Source organism: Macrosteles quadrilineatus, unplaced genomic scaffold (genome assembly GCF_028750875.1).
Source record: "Macrosteles quadrilineatus isolate MER2022 unplaced genomic scaffold, UCM_ALF_1.0 Scaffold_2__2_contigs__length_208266976, whole genome shotgun sequence".
Taxonomy (NCBI): domain Eukaryota; kingdom Metazoa; phylum Arthropoda; class Insecta; order Hemiptera; family Cicadellidae; genus Macrosteles; species Macrosteles quadrilineatus.
The window spans coordinates 120,983,964-121,003,123 of record NW_026542595.1 but is presented as its reverse complement, the minus strand read 5'-3'; the positions used below and the strand labels follow the sequence as shown (position 1 = coordinate 121,003,123).

The following is a 19,160-nucleotide window of genomic DNA, read 5'->3' as shown; positions in this document are numbered from 1 at the left end:
AAAATGCCATCATCAGATACACATATATCCACCTAAATTGGCGTCGTTAATCTGTACACACACAAACACGATAAAAACATAAAAACACGTAAAACAAGGGACAGGCCTGTCGCGTACATGATTGCTACGAGTACGGAAGCTGACTGTCTTTTATTAAGCTTTTATTAAGCCAGTCAGCTTCCGTACTCGTAGCAATCATGTACGCGACAGGCCTGTCCCTTGTTTTACGTGTTTTTATCGTGTTCGTGTGTGTACAGATTAACGACGCCAATTTTGGTGGATATATGTGTATCTGATGATGGCATTTTGATGCCGAAACAGCTGTAATATACAGCAACTGCAGAGCTGTGACGAGGTATTTATATATATTATATTAGTTATCCTTTGTGTTTTTCTTTGGGAATTTATTTGCCCCTGGACTCTCAATTTTCTATGGCAAGGAAGCTGGATTCTATTTCTTTTCAAAAAAATTCTAACCAGCTTTCCTTTGAAATAAAATCACTAACCAGGTTTTAACAGGTCGAGTTTAATGTTTTCCAACGTGATGCTCAACACTAGTAAAAATATAAAAGCACAAATAACATTAAGAACAAATTTTAGACGCTACAACAAAACTGAGTAAACTTGTTACCTGTTTATCATCCAGACGGAGCCTGACAAAGTTTATGTATCCTACCGGAGCGATCGCATCGTTGGAGTGAATAACTGTTTCGGAGTCATCTCTGCCAAAACGCAATATTCCATTAGTGACGGAACTCCAACACACACACTTCCTTTGACTAAAGATACATTATACGTCTATAGTAGACATTCCTTTCCTACGTTAAGTTGTAGCCAGTTAAACAAAAACTATAAAAACATGGTCAAATTGAGCCAAAGACGGAGTCTGCTGGTGAAGAACGTTTCTAATTCACTTCATAATCATGACTGAACCGAGAACTTGTTACGTACATTATTGAATCATTAGAAAAACTGAAAGAAGTAATACGATAATAGCTACACATTTTATAAGACACTAATTCATATTTTCATAGCTCAAAGGTAAACATTAGTAATTGAAAGGAAAAATCTAAAAAAAGATAGAATCTTAACATGTGTATCAAATGTTTTTATCCGAGTTAAGGACTTAGTTGAGACATTACAACTGAGAAAATTTTAAATTTCCAAGATGGATATAAAATAAAAGGTCAGAAACCACAACAATGATATCGTCCATATGTTAGAATTTCAGAGACTTTAAGGCCAAATGTCATCCGAGCTATTTTTAGTGACGTTTTTTATTGACCCTGGAATGAAATTTTCTCAAATGAGCTAGATGAACTCTGTGATTTTATTTTAATTCGAAGGTGGCCTTTTACTATCACTAGTGTTTTAAACAAATTTTTCTCCAAATTTTATGCTGCCTAAATATTTATTTTACGAAATGTATCAGTTTTTTATGCATTAATAACACAAAACAAAACCCTTACCTCCTGAAACGTTGCCTAGTTTAAAGCACTAACGATATAACTTGAATGAAAATAACTATCCTTTGCAATGGTGAAACTTAAAAACACAGTCCATCCCAGTTTTAGTAAAAAAAAAAAAAAACTCAAAATCAGCCACATGGATTAAGTTTGAAATATAACTTACCATTTTACGATTTTTTTATTTACTCATTGTATGCCTACACTCTGCTAGGTACCCATACTTACATCACCAATGATTTTGAGAACAAAGGGCAGTCAAGGGTAAAGGTTTCGTATTCGCCTCCTTCCCCACAAATATTTAAGCCATATTTTTCATTCTGTAAAGAATTGCAATTGTCAAGACACAAAATAGCCTATTGCTAGTGCACTCCATAACCACAATGTTTAAATGGGACTATACAAAATTGTAAGAAAAAATATACTAATGTTATTAGCTGCAATACTCTGAAACAAGGAAGATGGAAAAGAAATCTGCAGAAAGAGGAAGCTTCAAAAATATTTTTGGAAATTGTTCAGGAAATGGTAAAAAAAGGAAACGATAAGGATATGAGTCTCAGAGTCTATGAAAGGATAGTACATCTATCCAATATTATAACTTTAAAAATATAATTGTGTTGGGATTTACACAATTAGGTGCACAGCGCTGTTTTCTGATATAATTAATTTTAAAATTATTAATTCTTAGTGATTATTAAGACTAACAATCATTGAATGTCTTTATGGGCAAGTTTAACACACAACAGGTAGCCTACAGTTCAAGATACACTCAATGAATCCCAGTGCATATTTATGATTATTTTGTTATTTAATATCATTTAAGGTTTTATAGTCAGTAGAAAAAATTTGATATAGATTTCATTATTAATGAAAAAAAAATTAACTAGGCTTTTGTGTATTTTTTACATAGGCTATTTTAATTTTACGATTTTTTTATACAGTCAAAAACTCTTTTATATGTTTACTTACAAACTTTTCAACTATTTTTGTTAGTAAGGTAAGTGTGTTCAACCTGTCCACGACAATGCACATCAGCTGATCACCAATGAAGCAAGGCTACCAACTTAAGAGCTTGTTTTGTCCCTAAGCTTGTTGTTAATAACGGTACTTGTGAATTGAGGTGAGTAAAAAAACCCCTTGTACTATAAGTTTCAGTTGTAAATTGTTGGCTCTTTTACCCCAAATACTTGGCACCCTTTTGGTCCACATTAGTTTAATGGACTATAAAGGTTTACAGCAGGTAGTAGTCACAGTAGACCGATGAAACTTACCATTTTCACCAGGTGTGGTTGTATCTCGGATATGCGAAGGCCGAGATGTTTGCCAGGGTCTAGTCCCAATGCTGCCACTTTGATGATGATTGCATTGATGTTACAGTCCACCATCTCTTGTAACAGCTGGGCTTGGTCTCTCCGCCACAGGTAGGCCAACGCTACCAGTCCTAGCCTGCTGCAACTAACCACAACACAACACAGTTCAATCCCACAGTAGTCCTTGCACAAAGTCAACAAACAGTCCACTTCTATTACGCTCAATAAAACTATCTTTCAAAAACATTTCGTCATGTTCACTAACAAACAACTATACTTCAGAACATGAATGCACAATAAGCAGAAAATGTTCAACGCACTATTTAAATTACTTGCGTGAGCAGATGGAAAGAGAACTGGATTGACAAAATTGTGTGTAATAGTAACTATAAACGCTTCAAATGTTGAAGATTGTGCAATATATTCCAAAACCTTTTGAATTCATTCATCCTCGCTCACTCCTTGACGGGCGTCTGGTACGACTCCTCGAGCCATTGTGAATTATTTTATATTTATGTTTTTACTGCACGATCTAAAAAAATGTGGCTAATGTGCGAGATGACACATAACGTATGAGACGGTAGAGGGGGGCTGATGGACGCCCATTACATTCAACCAATTTTGTAACTACTAGCTATAATAAATTAAATGTGCACATACTCTTGCCTATTAAATGTGTTTAATTTGCATGCACAAACTTTGGGGGCCTCAGTTCACACTTTGACCTGAGTTGAAGGAATATGACAAAGACCCCAGGTCTGTGTCCAAGTGTCCAATAGAATGGTGGGGTTTTGTTAGCGAGTCATTTGATCAAAGCAGGAATCCTACAGGCTTCAGCTATGTGTGTAAACGCATTTTCCCTCCTCACTCTTAGAAAAATGTAAAATCTGTAATGTGTCAAGTATTTGATGTGGACTTACACATTTTCAACTCTAATTCTTTGGTAGTCAGAAAGTACAGCTCCGACAGCGACTGCTTCAATCACAACTTTTTCCTAGAAAATCAAAACACAGATTATAAATTAAATAGCTAAACCAAGCGTACTCTACAATCTATATAATTAATACATGAACACGAAGTTTGTCGGTTGAACTCCTCCACCATTTCTTAACCGATTTTATCCATTGACGTATCATTGGAAAGAACGTGTCGCGTAGATTTGCAAACTGACCTTACATTTCTGAAAATGTCCCTTAGGCTCTGTCCTAGTGGCTTTTAAAGTTCCCATGTTATCCTTATGGAGAATATAATTATTTACATTTGGACCGGCTGTATAATAATTTAATTGCTGTTATTTATTTTTCAATTCAATGAAACGCATTGGGTACATTTACTGATTTTGTTGAAATTACAGTTGGGACCACGAAAGTTTGCATAATTATAAGACAAGGCTAGTGCGATGTTGCCATATCGCCCGTTGACGACACAAATTAAAATACTAAACAATATTTTCAAATCAGCTGGTATTATTAGATTTGGCAACACCGCACTGTCCTCATTGGCTCCTTCGAAGTCACGTGGTAAATAGGCTCCTCCCTCAACTGCAAACTTTCGTGGTCCCGACTTTAAATAGGGTAAGCGGGGGGAATTGGGAGGTATGTTTTACAAATGTATCTGGTTAGGCCACTTTTCCTATTTTTGTTGTTAAATGCCTACTTAATTAATTTTATAATACAAAATGCTATCTTTTTCATGTTTTATTTTTTTCCCGCAATTCCCCAAAAAAATTAAAAAAAATTAAATGTTTTTTACCACCCAATTACCCCCATGGGGGTAATTGGGTGGTAGGTCAACAATCCATAAACACTAAATGCTAATTAAAGTTGGGAAATTGGGTGTTATAAAGGAAACTAAAAGCAACATTTTTAACTAGGTTTAATAAAAAACAAACAAAATTTACCATAAATTTTGTGGTGACAAACATATTTTTCCTAAACTACGCACATAAAAAAAAATCTTTAACCACAATTAAATATTATGGCCTACAGTTTTTAAATTCATAATATAAAGAGTACATTAATAATATTAACAGGAAAATAGGGACAAATGTTTCTCTAATAAGGTTTAAATTATGTAATATGGTCTCGAAACTTTACAAAATGAGGCACGATTTTCCAGTCCTTCGCATGATATAAAACAAGGGAGGCTGTATAAACTAATGTACTGTAGGCCTAATGCACTAGTTTACTACATCAGCTCAGTCGCTGATGCAGTCTTTAGGCCTATTTAAGTAACTATAATACAGTTTTGTGACTTTTTTAGGTCTTCTGGGTTCAGTCCAATGTGCCGTGAACTCACGGGTGTTGGGTGGTATAGGGTTAATGGTATTGGTATAGGGGTAATTGGGTGGTAGTGGTTAAATATCAAAACAAAAACTCTAGTGTGAATTATATTAACAAAATATTATTATTATTGCCTTTTTTAATTAAATTAAGCCAAGGAAACAGTATTAGCTCAGTTTTAAAATTTACCACCCGATTTCCCGTAAGGGGGTAATTGGGTGGTAACATTTAAAAAAATAAAAAAAATAAATTAGAAGTAGTTTTATTATGAAAATAAGTATTGGGCATGTTCTTTGGTATATTTTTATTCATTTTATGGTGAAAAATAATGTAATTTCACATGTATGAAAATTTTAATGCAATTTATATGAAAGATTGAAAAAGTTTGCATACCACTTTTAGAATCGCGAAATGACAAGGGTCCCTAAGACTATTTCCCTCCTTTAAATGTTTAAAGGTACAAATCTGAAGAGGTTATGGCTTATTCTTGAAGAGATTGGCTGTCCATACATGTCATTTAAATGTTAAAATATCAATAATTAAAAAATATAAAAATTGTTAAAAATTTTACCACCCAATTACCCCGCCCACCCAATTCCCCCCGCTTACCCTATTTACTATTTTAATTACCATTTGTACATTACAATGTAAAAAATTTAGAAGCCTGGACAATTGACATTGTACTGTATTTCTTGAGCAATCGTTGAAAGAACCGATTTGTTTCCCACAAAACCATAGGAAAGTCATAGAACGTCACGAAGTAGAAGAAATAGAGAAAACAAAATTTAGGTAAGTACTATCGTTATTAGCCTATATAATGATGAACACCTACAATATGAAGATTCCCACAAACAATGAACAAGGACGTTAGCCATAGAACTACTATTTTGTGGGAAACATGGACTTAACATTATGATAATTGGCAAAGGAAACCCCTCTAAGGCTGATTTAAACTGGTAAGGCAAGGACATTAAATATCGGTATATGTTTTCATAAAGGTCAAGTGATTTTAAGTTATTTGTTTTTCAATAACTACTTTACTTCTTTGCAATTGCTCGATTTCGGTCAACTGTTACACTACAGTAGTTGTTCTTTGAATAAAATAATACTCCCGCCCCAGCTAATTTCCGTATGCCTGATTGGCTTTCAATTAAATCTAATTAAATTACATTAGGTTTAACAAGTACCTAGGTTTGCTTCTGCAGGGAGGGTCTTGAAGTGGGTTTTTAGTAAAATATCAATAGCTAAGTAGGCCTATAAAACAAATAAATTTGCCAAGTTTAATCAAAATAAATCCATAAACAAGCAAACTAGGTATAACAGTTTATTTATTCTCCATAACGGTCCCCGGTTGTAGTTTCGCAGCGAGCCCAGTTCTTGCAGCAGTGGGTATTTCAAAAAAATAATTCAAATATTTCAAATAATATTTCAAAAAAAGGAAGGTGAGAACATTTACTTACTGCTGATAGCCTTTTTCGAATTCAATGTGAAAAATACTGGGTATTTTCTATAGTTTGAGCCGTTTAGAAGAATCAAACAAATTGTTAAAAACTCTTCTTGCTCATCATTTCAGTAAACTATGATATTATTATTTTATTAGAAGTTAAATAGATGTCAAGAAAAGATAGACCGCAAAATAATATTTTTGGGATGGATTTACATTGATCAAAGAACAATTTCAGAGTATAGTGATAAAGTTTCCCGAGCAAAGCTCGGTCCCCAGGTACTAAATCCATAAACAAGCAAACTAGGTATAACAGTTTATTTATTCTCCATAACAATAACATGAGAGTTTTAAATTGACAATTTTTTTGAATTTTCTCCATTACCAATAACCATACAAAAACACTTCAATATACTAAATTGTTTTTTTTAAGATATTAAAAATGGTTTAAAGAGAAATGTTGAAATTTTATGTTTTGAGGGTCTAAAATGAAAAGACCCAATTTTTACCCCGTATATATAGGTTATACATATATAAAAAATTGAACAAATAGTGTTTTTGGCCTCTAAGGACATCAAAATGAAAAAGTATGTACGTCCCAGGTCCAGGTCTTACTATGCCACCTACTATAATAGCTACTTCCCTATAGGGAAATTCGCTCAAACTAACAGAAAGGCCTACTTAATAGGTTTCCTACCTATGCCTGAAGTCAAGAATTTCATCAACAAATTACTGTTGACAAGTTTCACTGCAAACGCAGCATTATCAAAGTTGGCAGTTTGGAGTAGCAGTATCTTTTTTAGTTTCGTCTCATGTTTTTAGTTACATTGAATGTATTTATTTTTATCCTTTGAAGTGTTCTCAAAGAAATAATTCAGCAATGATTGGTCAAAGTTTGGCCTACAGACAAAGGGAAGGTGAGGACTTTTTAGTCGTAGAAAATGCACAGGCTATAGAATGGATTGTATGAACAAAAAACTAACCTTGATGTGAGCTATGGACTGTTATGAATAAAACTAACCTTGACGTGAGCTAGAAGTATGAATAAAACTAACCTTGACGTGAGCTAGAAGAATGACTAAAACTAACCTTGACGTGAGCTAGAAGTATTAATAAAACTAACCTTGACGTGAGCTAGAAGAATGAATAAAACTAACCTTACGTGAGCTAGAAGTATGAATAAAACTAACCTTACGTGAGCTAGAAGAATGAATAAAACTAACCTTGACGTGAGCTAGAAGTATGAATAAAACTAACCTTGACGTGAGCTAGAAGTATGAATAAAACTAACCTTGATGTGAGCTAGAAGTATGAATAAAACTAACCTTGACGTGAGCTAGAAGTTTGAATAAAACTAACCTTGATGTGAGCTAGAAGTATGAATAAAACTAACCTTGACGTGAGCTAGAAGTTTGTACAAGTCTTCCACCTCATCCTCAGGAGTAACCGTGTAAACTTTTTCATGAATTAGAGCCTTGCCTTGGGTTCTGTGACGGAATAACGGAAGACCTAAAGCTTCTGAGTATAGATCAACTCCCTGATGTCCCACCGTCTGGTACATATAGCTGTCCAACTCATCTGTTACAAATAACAATCATGTTGACAACTATTTAAAGTAATAGGATAATACTATTAACTTGATTACTGAAAGCACCCTATCATTTTAGTAACCTCATCTGAACTGTTAGAACGAATGAGAGGAATAAGGCTGATCGTATCTTCCTTCACACATATTAACACGCTCATCACCAAATAATAATATCTTGGTAATATTTACTGGGAATACCATATAATTTTTGTAATGTTGTCTGAACTGTTCAAACAAGTGAGGGAAACAACACTGATATTGTCTTCCTAACAACAGTGAGCATCTCAAAACACAGTAAGCCTAAGTCTAATAGTTTGTCTCTCGAAATACTGATCACCAGAATAACAGGAACTAGAAATAACCCTGGGTTAGAAAGACCAGCTGAAACGTACTAGAACTAGACAATGAGGCAATAAGTGACAAAAATAATTAAAATAGTTTCACCTATTGCCGAAAATCTAAGGAACGTTTTTGACTGTTATTGCAAAATAAAGGCATAGACAAAAGAATTAAATATCGACTGACAGCAGAGCTGCGTTTAACATAAATATTGTAAAGTCCACCGTTAGGAGTGCCGTGTAGTTTTGGCGCACGCCGCTGCAACATCAAGCGCTAGGTGTTGCCATGACAAGTTGGTAGTTGGAGCCAGGGTTGCCAACTTCCCCAGAGAATTCCCCAGATTCCGGGGAGTAGGAGTTTGTTCCGTTATTTTCTGTGTTATTAACTGGCTTTTCTGTTAAAATTAAGGGATTTCAGAACTTTGTACTTTACCCATATTGAAAAGTGGGTCTGATACGTTGATAGCATTTCGTTTGCAAGGGTGGTAGTGCTGGTAGCAGACGGTGAATAAATGACGGTCAGTGAATCGATGAACCTGGAGCACACTATAGTGGCAAAACGCGGAACCTTCCATTGTCAGTCTATATTTAATTCTATTGTCTATGGTAAAAGGTGTTTCCATCTCTATTAACAATGTCCTGACTTAAGAATGATTAAGCTATTACAAAGGCTATCTCAGAAAGTAACAAATGTTATCCACTAGTGCCCATCTTAACATTGTGCCGATTTTAAATCCAAAGGTCTAAAATCCGCGCAATGCAACGGACAAGTCAGTCCAACCATGACGTAACGAGGAGGAATACAACAGCAAAGGACTCTAATTGGGCCGTGTGCACTCCTCGTTACCCGTAGTCGCGCCATCAACAGCAAAGGTCGTATGTCACCGGTGTAGGGCAATTTTATTAATATCTTAATTCGTAGCTAGGAAATTCGCGTTCAGGTGAAAGTTGTACGTGCATCAAGTGATCGCAATTGTCAAAATTTCGCCGAACTGCAATTGGGGGTATATTTTATTAGTATTAAGTCAAGACAGTTGAGATGCCGGGTTGATTGTTGCACTTCGTGAAGAAAATTCGTACATGCATAAAATCGATAGTAAATGTCAGTTTCTAAGCGAATTGTCGTGACGGTATTTTTAATTGAATCAATAACGCCAGCTCGAAAAACAAGAATTAATAAGTCCTACACCGGAAAAACCGTGTCGTGAAATTTCGCTCGGTCAGACAAATGCTACGAGTCAGATTTTAAATGTTTGTCCGTGTGAATCTTTTGTCAGCGTGAGTGTTAAATGTGTCGACATGTGTATGTAAGTAAATGTTTTGTGTTATTTGTGTCTTAGAAATAATTAGTACTGCCAATCTGCCATTTTATCACAAGTACAGTTCATTTTTACCAGTCAGTAAAATCATTTCACAGTTGATCTGATATTTTCATGTTTCATTTGGCATATCGAAAGCACATGGTCACAACTTCGTAATAAAGTGTTTTATTAAATTGGTCATGCTATACAAAGGGTGTAGGCTGTATCAGTAATTCTGTCAAATTAAAATTATTTATTAAATTGAATTGAAATAGCCAAATAATATAAAGAGTATTGATTATGTGATATAGTATTAAATTTTTTATGTTCTATGTAAGGGTCAAATTTTACCATTATTAGCATAATTAAATATAACATTTTGTATTCCATATAACATGATAATATTTTAGCAGAAAATCACATTTTAATAGTGAGAGTTTGATTGTGTAAAGTAAATGGGGGAAACAAAGTACTCGGTCGAAGGCTAGGATTGATAAAGGGTTATAAGGATAGACTCCCATTAAATTCATAATCATCAATGTTAAATAAAATATCAAATAATCGACTCAGAAGTCGATTGGCCCCATTGCACTGATCAACAAGGAGTGATGTAGTTCACAAACCTGCATAATAATCCCTGTTGTATTAAATTGTAAACTGGCCAGTTGGTAAACAAATGAGCATCTTTGGGGAGTCTGATAACCTAAAATAAATATATAAAATCATCTAAGCTAGGTTCCCGAGTATTTGTATTTTTTAAATGAGAAAAGCCACTAACTTCAATCATACAATCATCTCTCTCACTCTCTCAAATTGTTGATCTATTGTGTACAAAGGTAACTGCATTGTTTGTATCATGACTTATTAATTTGATCATTACTTATAGGCTACAGTATTTTTATTTTAACAAATCTTTATCTTTTCATTTGCCTGAGTTTCAGCTAGTATTTTTTAATATTGAATTGATGAATTTTAAAGGTAATCGGCCTAACCGAACAAAGTATCCACAAAGAATCTTGATGAACACATTTTATAAATATATTATGACAATAGTTATTTGTGCAACTAGTGAGAAAAGTGAGCAATTGACTCACTCGAGAGAAATCCTTACTCACGAGCCGTAGGCGAGTGAGGAATGGTTTCTCGAGTGAGGCAATTGTACTTTGAACTCGAGTTGCACATTATAGTTTTCCTGCAGTTACCATAAAACAAATAAATTTGCGAAGAAACATAACCTATTTTTTCACAGAAGTGAACTTTTAATATAACATTTAACGTGAAGTGACAAATACAACAGTACAACAGCTGACCAGCTGATTTACAGCCAGTGCTGCCAACGTATTTTGCGCGCATACGACGTTGCCTGCATGTTACGCGCTCACTATTTCGTGCCTTCACGTTGCAAATCTGGAGTGAGACAAAGTAATTAGAGTGAGACAATGTTAACATTGTCTCACTGATGAGCGAATTGGCCACTTTGCTTTCTCAAATCAGTGAGAGAACATGTACATTGTTAGGTAACTGTAGGAAAAGCAATTTTTACAAGTTCAGCTCATAAATTTAATAGCAAATTGGTGAAATTAAGAGTAATCGGCTCAACCGAATCATGTATGTTGTTGAAAAACTTTATTACCGGTACAAGACTACAAATTTTCTCCCCGGTCACTTGAGCGCATGCAGGACTTCTAATGCTTGTCAACTGAGCCCTCAATTATTTAAAAAATTAGTTAGTTAAAACTGAGGACCTCTTTTGTATTGCCCCTGAACTACTTCTGAGCACATGGGAAAGAAGTTTGATTCCCGACATATCCTAAACACATAAGGGTTTGGACCGCTTTCCCTAAAAGCGTTTAAGTACTTCCAATCTAGACTCCTCATCTAAAAATACCAACAGCGTAGACATAAAAAATTTATTTAAAAACTTGACTTAAGTTATTGAGGTGAGCCTGTTTGACAAAATAGGTAGTTTTACTACCCCTTGGAATTTACGTTTACAAATAATGTACAAGCTTAGCATGTAGGGTATAGGAGTGATGACATTGCTCAATGGAATGTTAAGAAAACATTGATCAGCTAAGTTACATTCAGTCAATTATTCATTCACTGCTGATTTGTGTCTATCTGTACTCAATGCCACAAGTTCACTCTGTTTTCTTATAAGCACTCTATTGCTAACTTATGTTATTTATCACAGGACTATTTTTCTAAAAGAGAGTTTTAAGTTGTTTAATGGCATTGATTAATATTTGTTATCAATAATAGGCTATAACAGATTCCTAGGAAAATGTACAGGCTTACCTCGTAGGTTGGACTCGGGTCTCAGGTTGGCCAACGCAACAATCTCATGTCCGGCTGCAACACATTGTAAAATGTTGAAACAGCTGTCCTTGCCTCCACTAACCAGAGCTACCACCTTCATCGCTTAGTGTGTACCCTGCAAAAGATAAAAACTCCGTTTGACGACTGACATATATAGGCCTATATATAGAAATAAACTACTACATAGAGCACTAACTACTACATAGAAATAACTTAAATGCAGGGAAAGGCTTAGCAATTACAGAATTATTTGATTTTTGTGTATTTACTTACAGGATTTTTCACTGAAGTAAGTTAGGCCTTTCCCAAAAACTAAATCCAAGCACAATGGATTTCACATGTCGTTGTTTGCTATGCAGATGACACTACTCTGATTGGGGTGAATGGTAATGTTAATGCCCTGCTGTGCTCTAGGTCATTAAGGTTTAAACATATACAGTAGGCCTAATAAAGAATAATTTATTGGGTAGGGTACTTTGGTATTATCTGAAGGCCATGTTTAAACAGCACGCTGCGACGGTTATGTTAGGTTAGGTTATCATAAATATTATGTTTGTAGGACTTTCCTTGTTTCGTTAGGTATGAATGGAACGATACCAGATGAGTCATACTTTCGCACGCCAAATTCTCTCCAAGTAGGCTAAGGTCAGGTCGTTGACCGGAGCGCGAGCATCACCTGTCACCTGTATCTAGGGTATTTGGCGGGCAAAAGTATGACTCATCTGGTATCGTTCGATTCATAACGAAACGAGGAAAGTCCTACAAACATATTTATGATAACCCAACCTAACATAACCGCCGCAGCACGCTGTATACCTACTTGGCGGAGTCAAGCGGTGTCGAAGCATTCAACTCAATCCTCGCCAACATCGCAGCCTTCTAGGAGGCAGAACTCAAAGGCCGCTAATTGTAATCATGCCAAAATTGGATGGTAAGTCAATAAAGTATGTTCTTTCCAATTATGTACCTTAGTTATTTTTGACCTCCGGTAAAAAACATCTCTCTAAAATAAGTGGCCGCCGGATAATACTAAAGTAACTTAATTACCATTTATTGTTTATCGGCTAAAGTTAAAAAAATCATGTTGTTGCTTTCATATCCGAAGATTGCTCACAGTTTGATTTAAAAAGAAAACTGATTACAAACTCTAGTTCTAGGCCTATTTATAGTTGAATACTTGAATACTTGTTGTCTTAATCTTTGACCGAAGTATCGGATAGATTGCGTCGTTATACTAATTATTTACAAAATTATTATATACAAAACTTGCTTTACAAAGTATCATAAAACTTAAAAACTTGAAACTTAGGCTGTGGTAGGCCTAAGCGTGTCTGTTTCTCAACCTGGCATCAAAGGATCATTTGACAACTCGTCAAGACTATACAGGGGCCTATTTGTGAGCAAGTTCTTCAGCTCGGACTTAAACGCTGTACAGTCAAGGTTCCTTAGGTGGTTTGGAAGGGAGTTATAGCCTAGATTTAATTTCCTACCAACAGGTTGAGAATAAATAACTTAACTTAGGTATAGTCCTCGCCACCCTAACTTGAGGCAGCCCAAGGCCGCAATAGATATACGGCGTGCAGCCTTGGGCTGCCTCAAGTTAGGGTGGCGAGGACTATAGTAAGATCGGGGTTTGGCTAAGTTATTCCAAAAAAGGAGGCAAAAAACAACAAAAATTAAGTTATTCCTTACAAAAATTCAAACATGAGACAGGCTTAATAAAATCAATCTAGGCCTATAACTTACCAGGCCTTGGCCTATCTTGAAAGAAGCAATAAAATGCTAAACAATAATAAGTTAATTAGGCCTAGGCCTATTGAAATATAACTTAAAGGGGGTAGGCCTAAGTACTATAAGTTATCTTGAAGAACACTAACATTGACAATGACAACCTTTTATTTTTTATATTACCGGGTACTTCAGCTATGCTTCTAACATGAACTATGGAATATACATTAATGTTATTACTAACTGAAGCCTAAACTAGGTCTTACCTTTAAACTCATTAGACTGAAAAAGAAAGTTTAAGCTATCACTCCCTAAAATCTATGAATAAATTTTACACTCTGAACAGAGAGCGATGGACTGATTTATAAATATAGCAGGGGAAATCCTTGATTGTTTTCTAATAAAATAAACAATTTAATTGATAACATAACTGTTTTAAATAATTTGAGTCGCAATCATAAAATAAAACACGACCCACTTACAATTATTCACAAACTCAAACCACAACCTCACATATTTATTTACAGACAGGATCAGCTTTGAGATCGGAAAGAAAACATAGAAAAATAAATAAAAATGTGAAATAAGGTAAAGTAACTTACTTGCCCACCATATGGGAGTCAGCTGCCAGCAGAAGATTAATATTCTTGAATTACATTAAATTATTTCTAATATTTCAGGGCTGCCGCCCACCTGTTTCTAGCGTCTGTAAACAGCCTATGAGCACCATGTCAAAATAGTACTGTGTGAAGTGAGTATCGCCCCATTGACTATATAAAATACCCCCGCCGCAGCAAACCTGCAAACTTAGCGAATTTCCATTTGCCTGATTGGATTAAAACTAAAATGTCTGCTTAAAAATAACACATTTATTCCCTATTTAAACAGAATTAGTTTAATGAGTACTTAGGTTTGATGCAACAGGGAGGGTAAAAAGGTTTTTTAAAGTGTAAAATGTTAAAAGATTAGTAAAATGGTTTGGTAAGAAATTAATCTATTTTCCAAATTTGATCAAAATATGTTCATTAACAAGCAAACTACAACAGTTTACTTATTCTTCATAAGAATAACATGGGAATTTTAAAACTACAATCTTTTTGAATTTTCTCCGTAACAATTAGGCACATAATAACGCTTCAATATTCTAAATTATTTGTTTTTTTAGCTCTACAAAATGGTTTAGAAAGAAATTGTTAAATTTTGCGTTTTTAGGGTCAAAAATGGGAAAACCCTATTTTTACCCCATAAAACCCCCGTTCCCATAGTCCGATCATGCTGGTTTGCGAACTCATTCAAGTTTATCTCGCCTTACTACACCTTCAAACCAAATTTTATCAAAATCGGACAGAAATTACTCAAGTTATCGTGCGGATGGACACATATATAAAAAATATAAAAATATATTATACATATATTATATATAAATACCCCCGCCGCAGCAAACCTGCCGTCTAAGCGAATTTCCATTTGGCTGAATTGATTTTCAATTGATCAATTTAAATAACATTAGGTGTAACGAGTACATAGGTTTGCTGCTACAAGGAAGTGTGTTTTTAAGTAAAATAATTATAGCTTAGTACAAAATCAATATATTTGCCAAGTTTGATCCAAATATATCCTTAAACACGCAAACTACAACATTTTACAATATTCTCCATAAGAATAACATGGGAATTTTAAATTTACAATTTCTTTAGTTTTCTCCGTATCTAATAATCGTATGAAAACACTTTGATATACTGAATTGTTCGTTTTTTAAGCCCTTTAAGAAGGTTTAGAGAAAAATTGGGAAATTTTATGTTTTGAGGGTCAAAAATGAGAAAAACCTATTTTTACCCCATAAACCTGTTCCCATAGTCCGATCATGCTGGATTGCGAACTCATTCAATTTTATCCCACCTTACACCTTCAAACCAAATTTCATCAAAATCGGATAAAAATTACTCAAGTTATCGTGTTCACGGACACATATATATATATATATAAATCTATATATATATATATATATAAATTTGAACGAATGGTGTTTTTGGCCTCTGGGGACATCAAAATGAAAAAGTAAATCAGTCCCGGGCTTAAGTCTTACCATGAGACCTACGGTAATAACTACTTCCCTATAGGGAAATTCGTTAAAAATTTGAACGAAAGGTGTTTTTGGCCTCCGGGGACATCAAAATGAAAAAGTAAAACGGTCCCGGGCCTAGGTCTTACCATGAGACCTACGGTAATAACTACTTCCCTATAGGGAAATTCGCTAAAAAACAAGGGAGAAGGGAGTTTCATCTATGATACAGACAATTTCAAACACAGATGGTCATCATGATCATGGCTGTCCGAAAAGGGAATCGAATTCTAGAGGAATTCATTGAAATTTATAGATCAGAACCCTATGTGGCAAATTAAGAGCAAGGAATACCATGACCGTGATAAGAGAGGCCAAACCCACCAAAGCAATCATAATCGTTAGCTCGCCATTTATCTACTACCATTGACTAAGGAAATTTCTTCTTAGTCTATGCTACTTACTACCTACTAGTATATATATGATATAAGACTACCATTTCTCTTCTATAAATCTTCACACATCCGGTTTACCTTAACGTGTGTGAGCTCTTGCCTGTGTACAGGCTGGTAAAGGTATACCGGAGAGGTATACCTGCCCAGTTATACCTCACTAGTATAACGTAACGTGTATGCTCAGCCTAAGCAATCTAACGCAACAGTTAAAATTAATTAAATATATTAAAGTTATTGAAACATTAATATTAACATCAGTAACATCATAAATCGACACTGTTGATGAAATATGTCTAGGCCATGTGCATCCCTGAAGAGGAAATGAATCCATTAATGCTGAAGCGATACCAGTGGGAATAATCCAAGTCCAGTAAGAAAATACAATCTATGATCAGTCTTGTGACAAACGAAGCACTTTTTTGAAGAGGGGGGGGGGTGTAAATGCTAGACTTAACATCTTCATTGTTGTAAGAAGACATTAAAGAAACCCTTTTGCTTCCCAAAAAATGCTTCTTGGGCTCAAGAACTACAACGAGACAAGTCTGCTGACGTAGCCTTTAAAGTAGGAGTAGAGAAGATTTGCTTCTTCGATTTCATTCCTTCCTGCGATAGTTGGGGAATTTAATCAATTCTGAGACATCGGGTAAAACTGAGGTATCTCTACCAGCATCAGTGTTATTAAATAAACGAGAATGTTCAAACCTCTTCCTGAGATCAATCCACTTTTCTCAGAATCATAGCAGATAAGAGGGGATTATTTTCAGTAGTGCCTCATTTCCAAGACCCTTGAGCGCTTTGAATGTTCTCATTGTATGAGTTAACAAATTTTGCTCATCTGTTTTGGTGTGTGATTTACAGAAGGCAAATCTAGAATTTGATTGATATGCAAAGTAACCAATCGTCTAGGTGATAGCGATCTTTCAGCAAATCGTGTAGGCCACCTTAGTTAGCGTCAGGGATAGGCAGTGATTTAATTAAATTCAACGGTTCTCCTGAGACAATATGCCCAGTAAATATTGCAATTTATCATACATAGAAGTGTTTTTATTTTTTTTTTATAAATGCTGCAGTCAAATAAATTAATAAATGAAACCCACTCTGGTTCACCACTGAAATGTTTTAGCTCAAGTTTGGGTAAACGAACAACCGAAGGTTGTGGAGTAGAGAGGCTTTCTCAGTTTTACCTTTTGAGATTTTTATTTTATTTTCAAGCGTGACAAAATTTGTATTAATTTAATAAATTAATTCATCTAAACTATTTAGAGGAGAATAGTTAGACCGAAAATCTGGGTAATTTTCTAATTCAAGTTCATGATAGACATCCAGAGCATCTAACTATTGAGCAAAGATTACACTGAAGATTACTCGATAGGGGAAATTATTTCCGATCAAATACTGATTATTTTACTTAGCCCTCTCCCACCAAAACTTAATCCCTGAAGTACTGTGGCATTAAACTAATTAATTACATCTGGGGATTTAAATTGGCATAAAACTATTACCGTACGTTTAATGCCAGTGAATAAAGACAGATGAATATCAATGTCTTTAGAAGTAGTAGCAAAAAAGAAAAAAAGATTTAATGAAACTAGTATGATTTTGTTTATCATATTTTTATCTGCTGTCATTTGTTAGCGTAAAAGTCGAACAACAGGTTTCAATGACTATAGAGGGGAAACAATTCGGAGCCAGTAGCAAACTTTAGAGTCTTCATCAGTGGTAACCATATTGAATTTTAGTCCCATAAGAGCAATGTTAACTTTGTAACAGAATTTCTAAAAAAACTGTTGTGATAAAATAATGATTGAGGTGTTAAAATTAAGGTTTAGTGGTCCTCTAGGGATTGAGGATTTTAGTTTTGTCATTTTTCCTCCTCTTTATAAGTTAATGATCATTAATTAAGCCTTTAATTAAATAAATTACTAGTGGAACCCCGTCGAAATCGACGGTTAATCTTGAGGTTTTATGTAAATTCAGCTAACTGCGTTGAATAGAGTGAAGTCATTAAAATCTTAGTTATATGAAGGGGGGATAAGCAATAATAAGTATGACGATTGTGTTCCCTAAAAAACGTGATTGATGAATTCGTTTAACACAATATTTCCTACCTTTCTTTTTATCGGCTTTAGGTTGCCCAAAAGGTTTTTTAGGAGTCTTATAATTGTTTGTTCATGAGTTTGTTTCATACCAAAGCCACTTTCACTATATGGGAGAATGAGTTCATATAATTAGTCTATCATGTTACGGAAAGAGTCAATATTTATTACTAACCACTAATTCCATCTGCTTTAGGAAAATCATTCAGATTGTATCCGGATTTATAAGTAAATCTTCATCTTTTTTTGATAAAAATATCTGATACCGTACTCCAGAAAGCAGTAACATTCTTACTTTGATCTCAGCAATTTTAAATCCTTCTCTTGCCACATCGACCCATGTATTTAATCATCCTGTTCTTACTTGATAATTCATTAACTTATGGGGTAGTTTTGCCTTGGCCATATAGATCACATAAAGCTGTGCATGTATTTCGTGGATTGGAATGAACCATAATTGTAGGAAATTTTATCACAAATCTTGAACATATTTGCGGAACCAACCCCATAACCTAGTCCAGCATTGGTAACAAATTATGCAAATGTGATGAGATGTGATGACACTGTTGTGTTTCCGAATGTTTTGTATGTAGTGAGGTTTAGATGCGTTGTTCAACCTAGCTACATGTGTACATCAAAGTAAAAACTGTGTACACATTTTTTTTAAATACCTGAATTGACATTAGTTCACCTACTTTACCAAAACCATAGACTCCGTAGTTAGTCTATTCCAAAACTTGAACACAGCTCTCATCCTCAACGTACTCATCT

General features: G+C 34.7%; 1 protein-coding gene across 5 annotated transcripts in view; it reads right to left on the bottom strand.

Annotated features, from left to right (window-relative positions):
- The window catches only part of LOC128984473 (uncharacterized), a 37,754-nt gene extending 23,254 nt beyond the window's left edge, over positions 1 to 14,500 (bottom strand). For 2 of the 5 annotated variants that reach the window (XM_054403798.1, XM_054403796.1), the window contains exons 1-7: positions 14,043 to 14,328; positions 12,028 to 12,163; positions 7,896 to 8,080; positions 3,697 to 3,770; positions 2,738 to 2,921; positions 1,695 to 1,786; positions 632 to 722 (exon numbers count right to left, since the gene is read on the bottom strand). In XM_054403798.1, the coding sequence (XP_054259773.1) occupies positions 632 to 722; positions 1,695 to 1,786; positions 2,738 to 2,921; positions 3,697 to 3,770; positions 7,896 to 8,080; positions 12,028 to 12,148 (747 nt within the window). In that variant the 5' untranslated portion in view covers positions 12,149 to 12,163; positions 14,043 to 14,328. Of the gene's footprint in view, positions 1 to 631; positions 723 to 1,694; positions 1,787 to 2,737; positions 2,922 to 3,696; positions 3,771 to 7,523; positions 7,537 to 7,827; positions 7,844 to 7,895; positions 8,081 to 12,027; positions 12,164 to 14,042; positions 14,329 to 14,378 lie in introns of those variants that run through there. The other 3 variants (XM_054403797.1, XM_054403799.1, XM_054403800.1) reach the window with 3 other exon arrangements.
- Between the last annotated feature and the right edge of the window lie 4,660 nt (positions 14,501 to 19,160).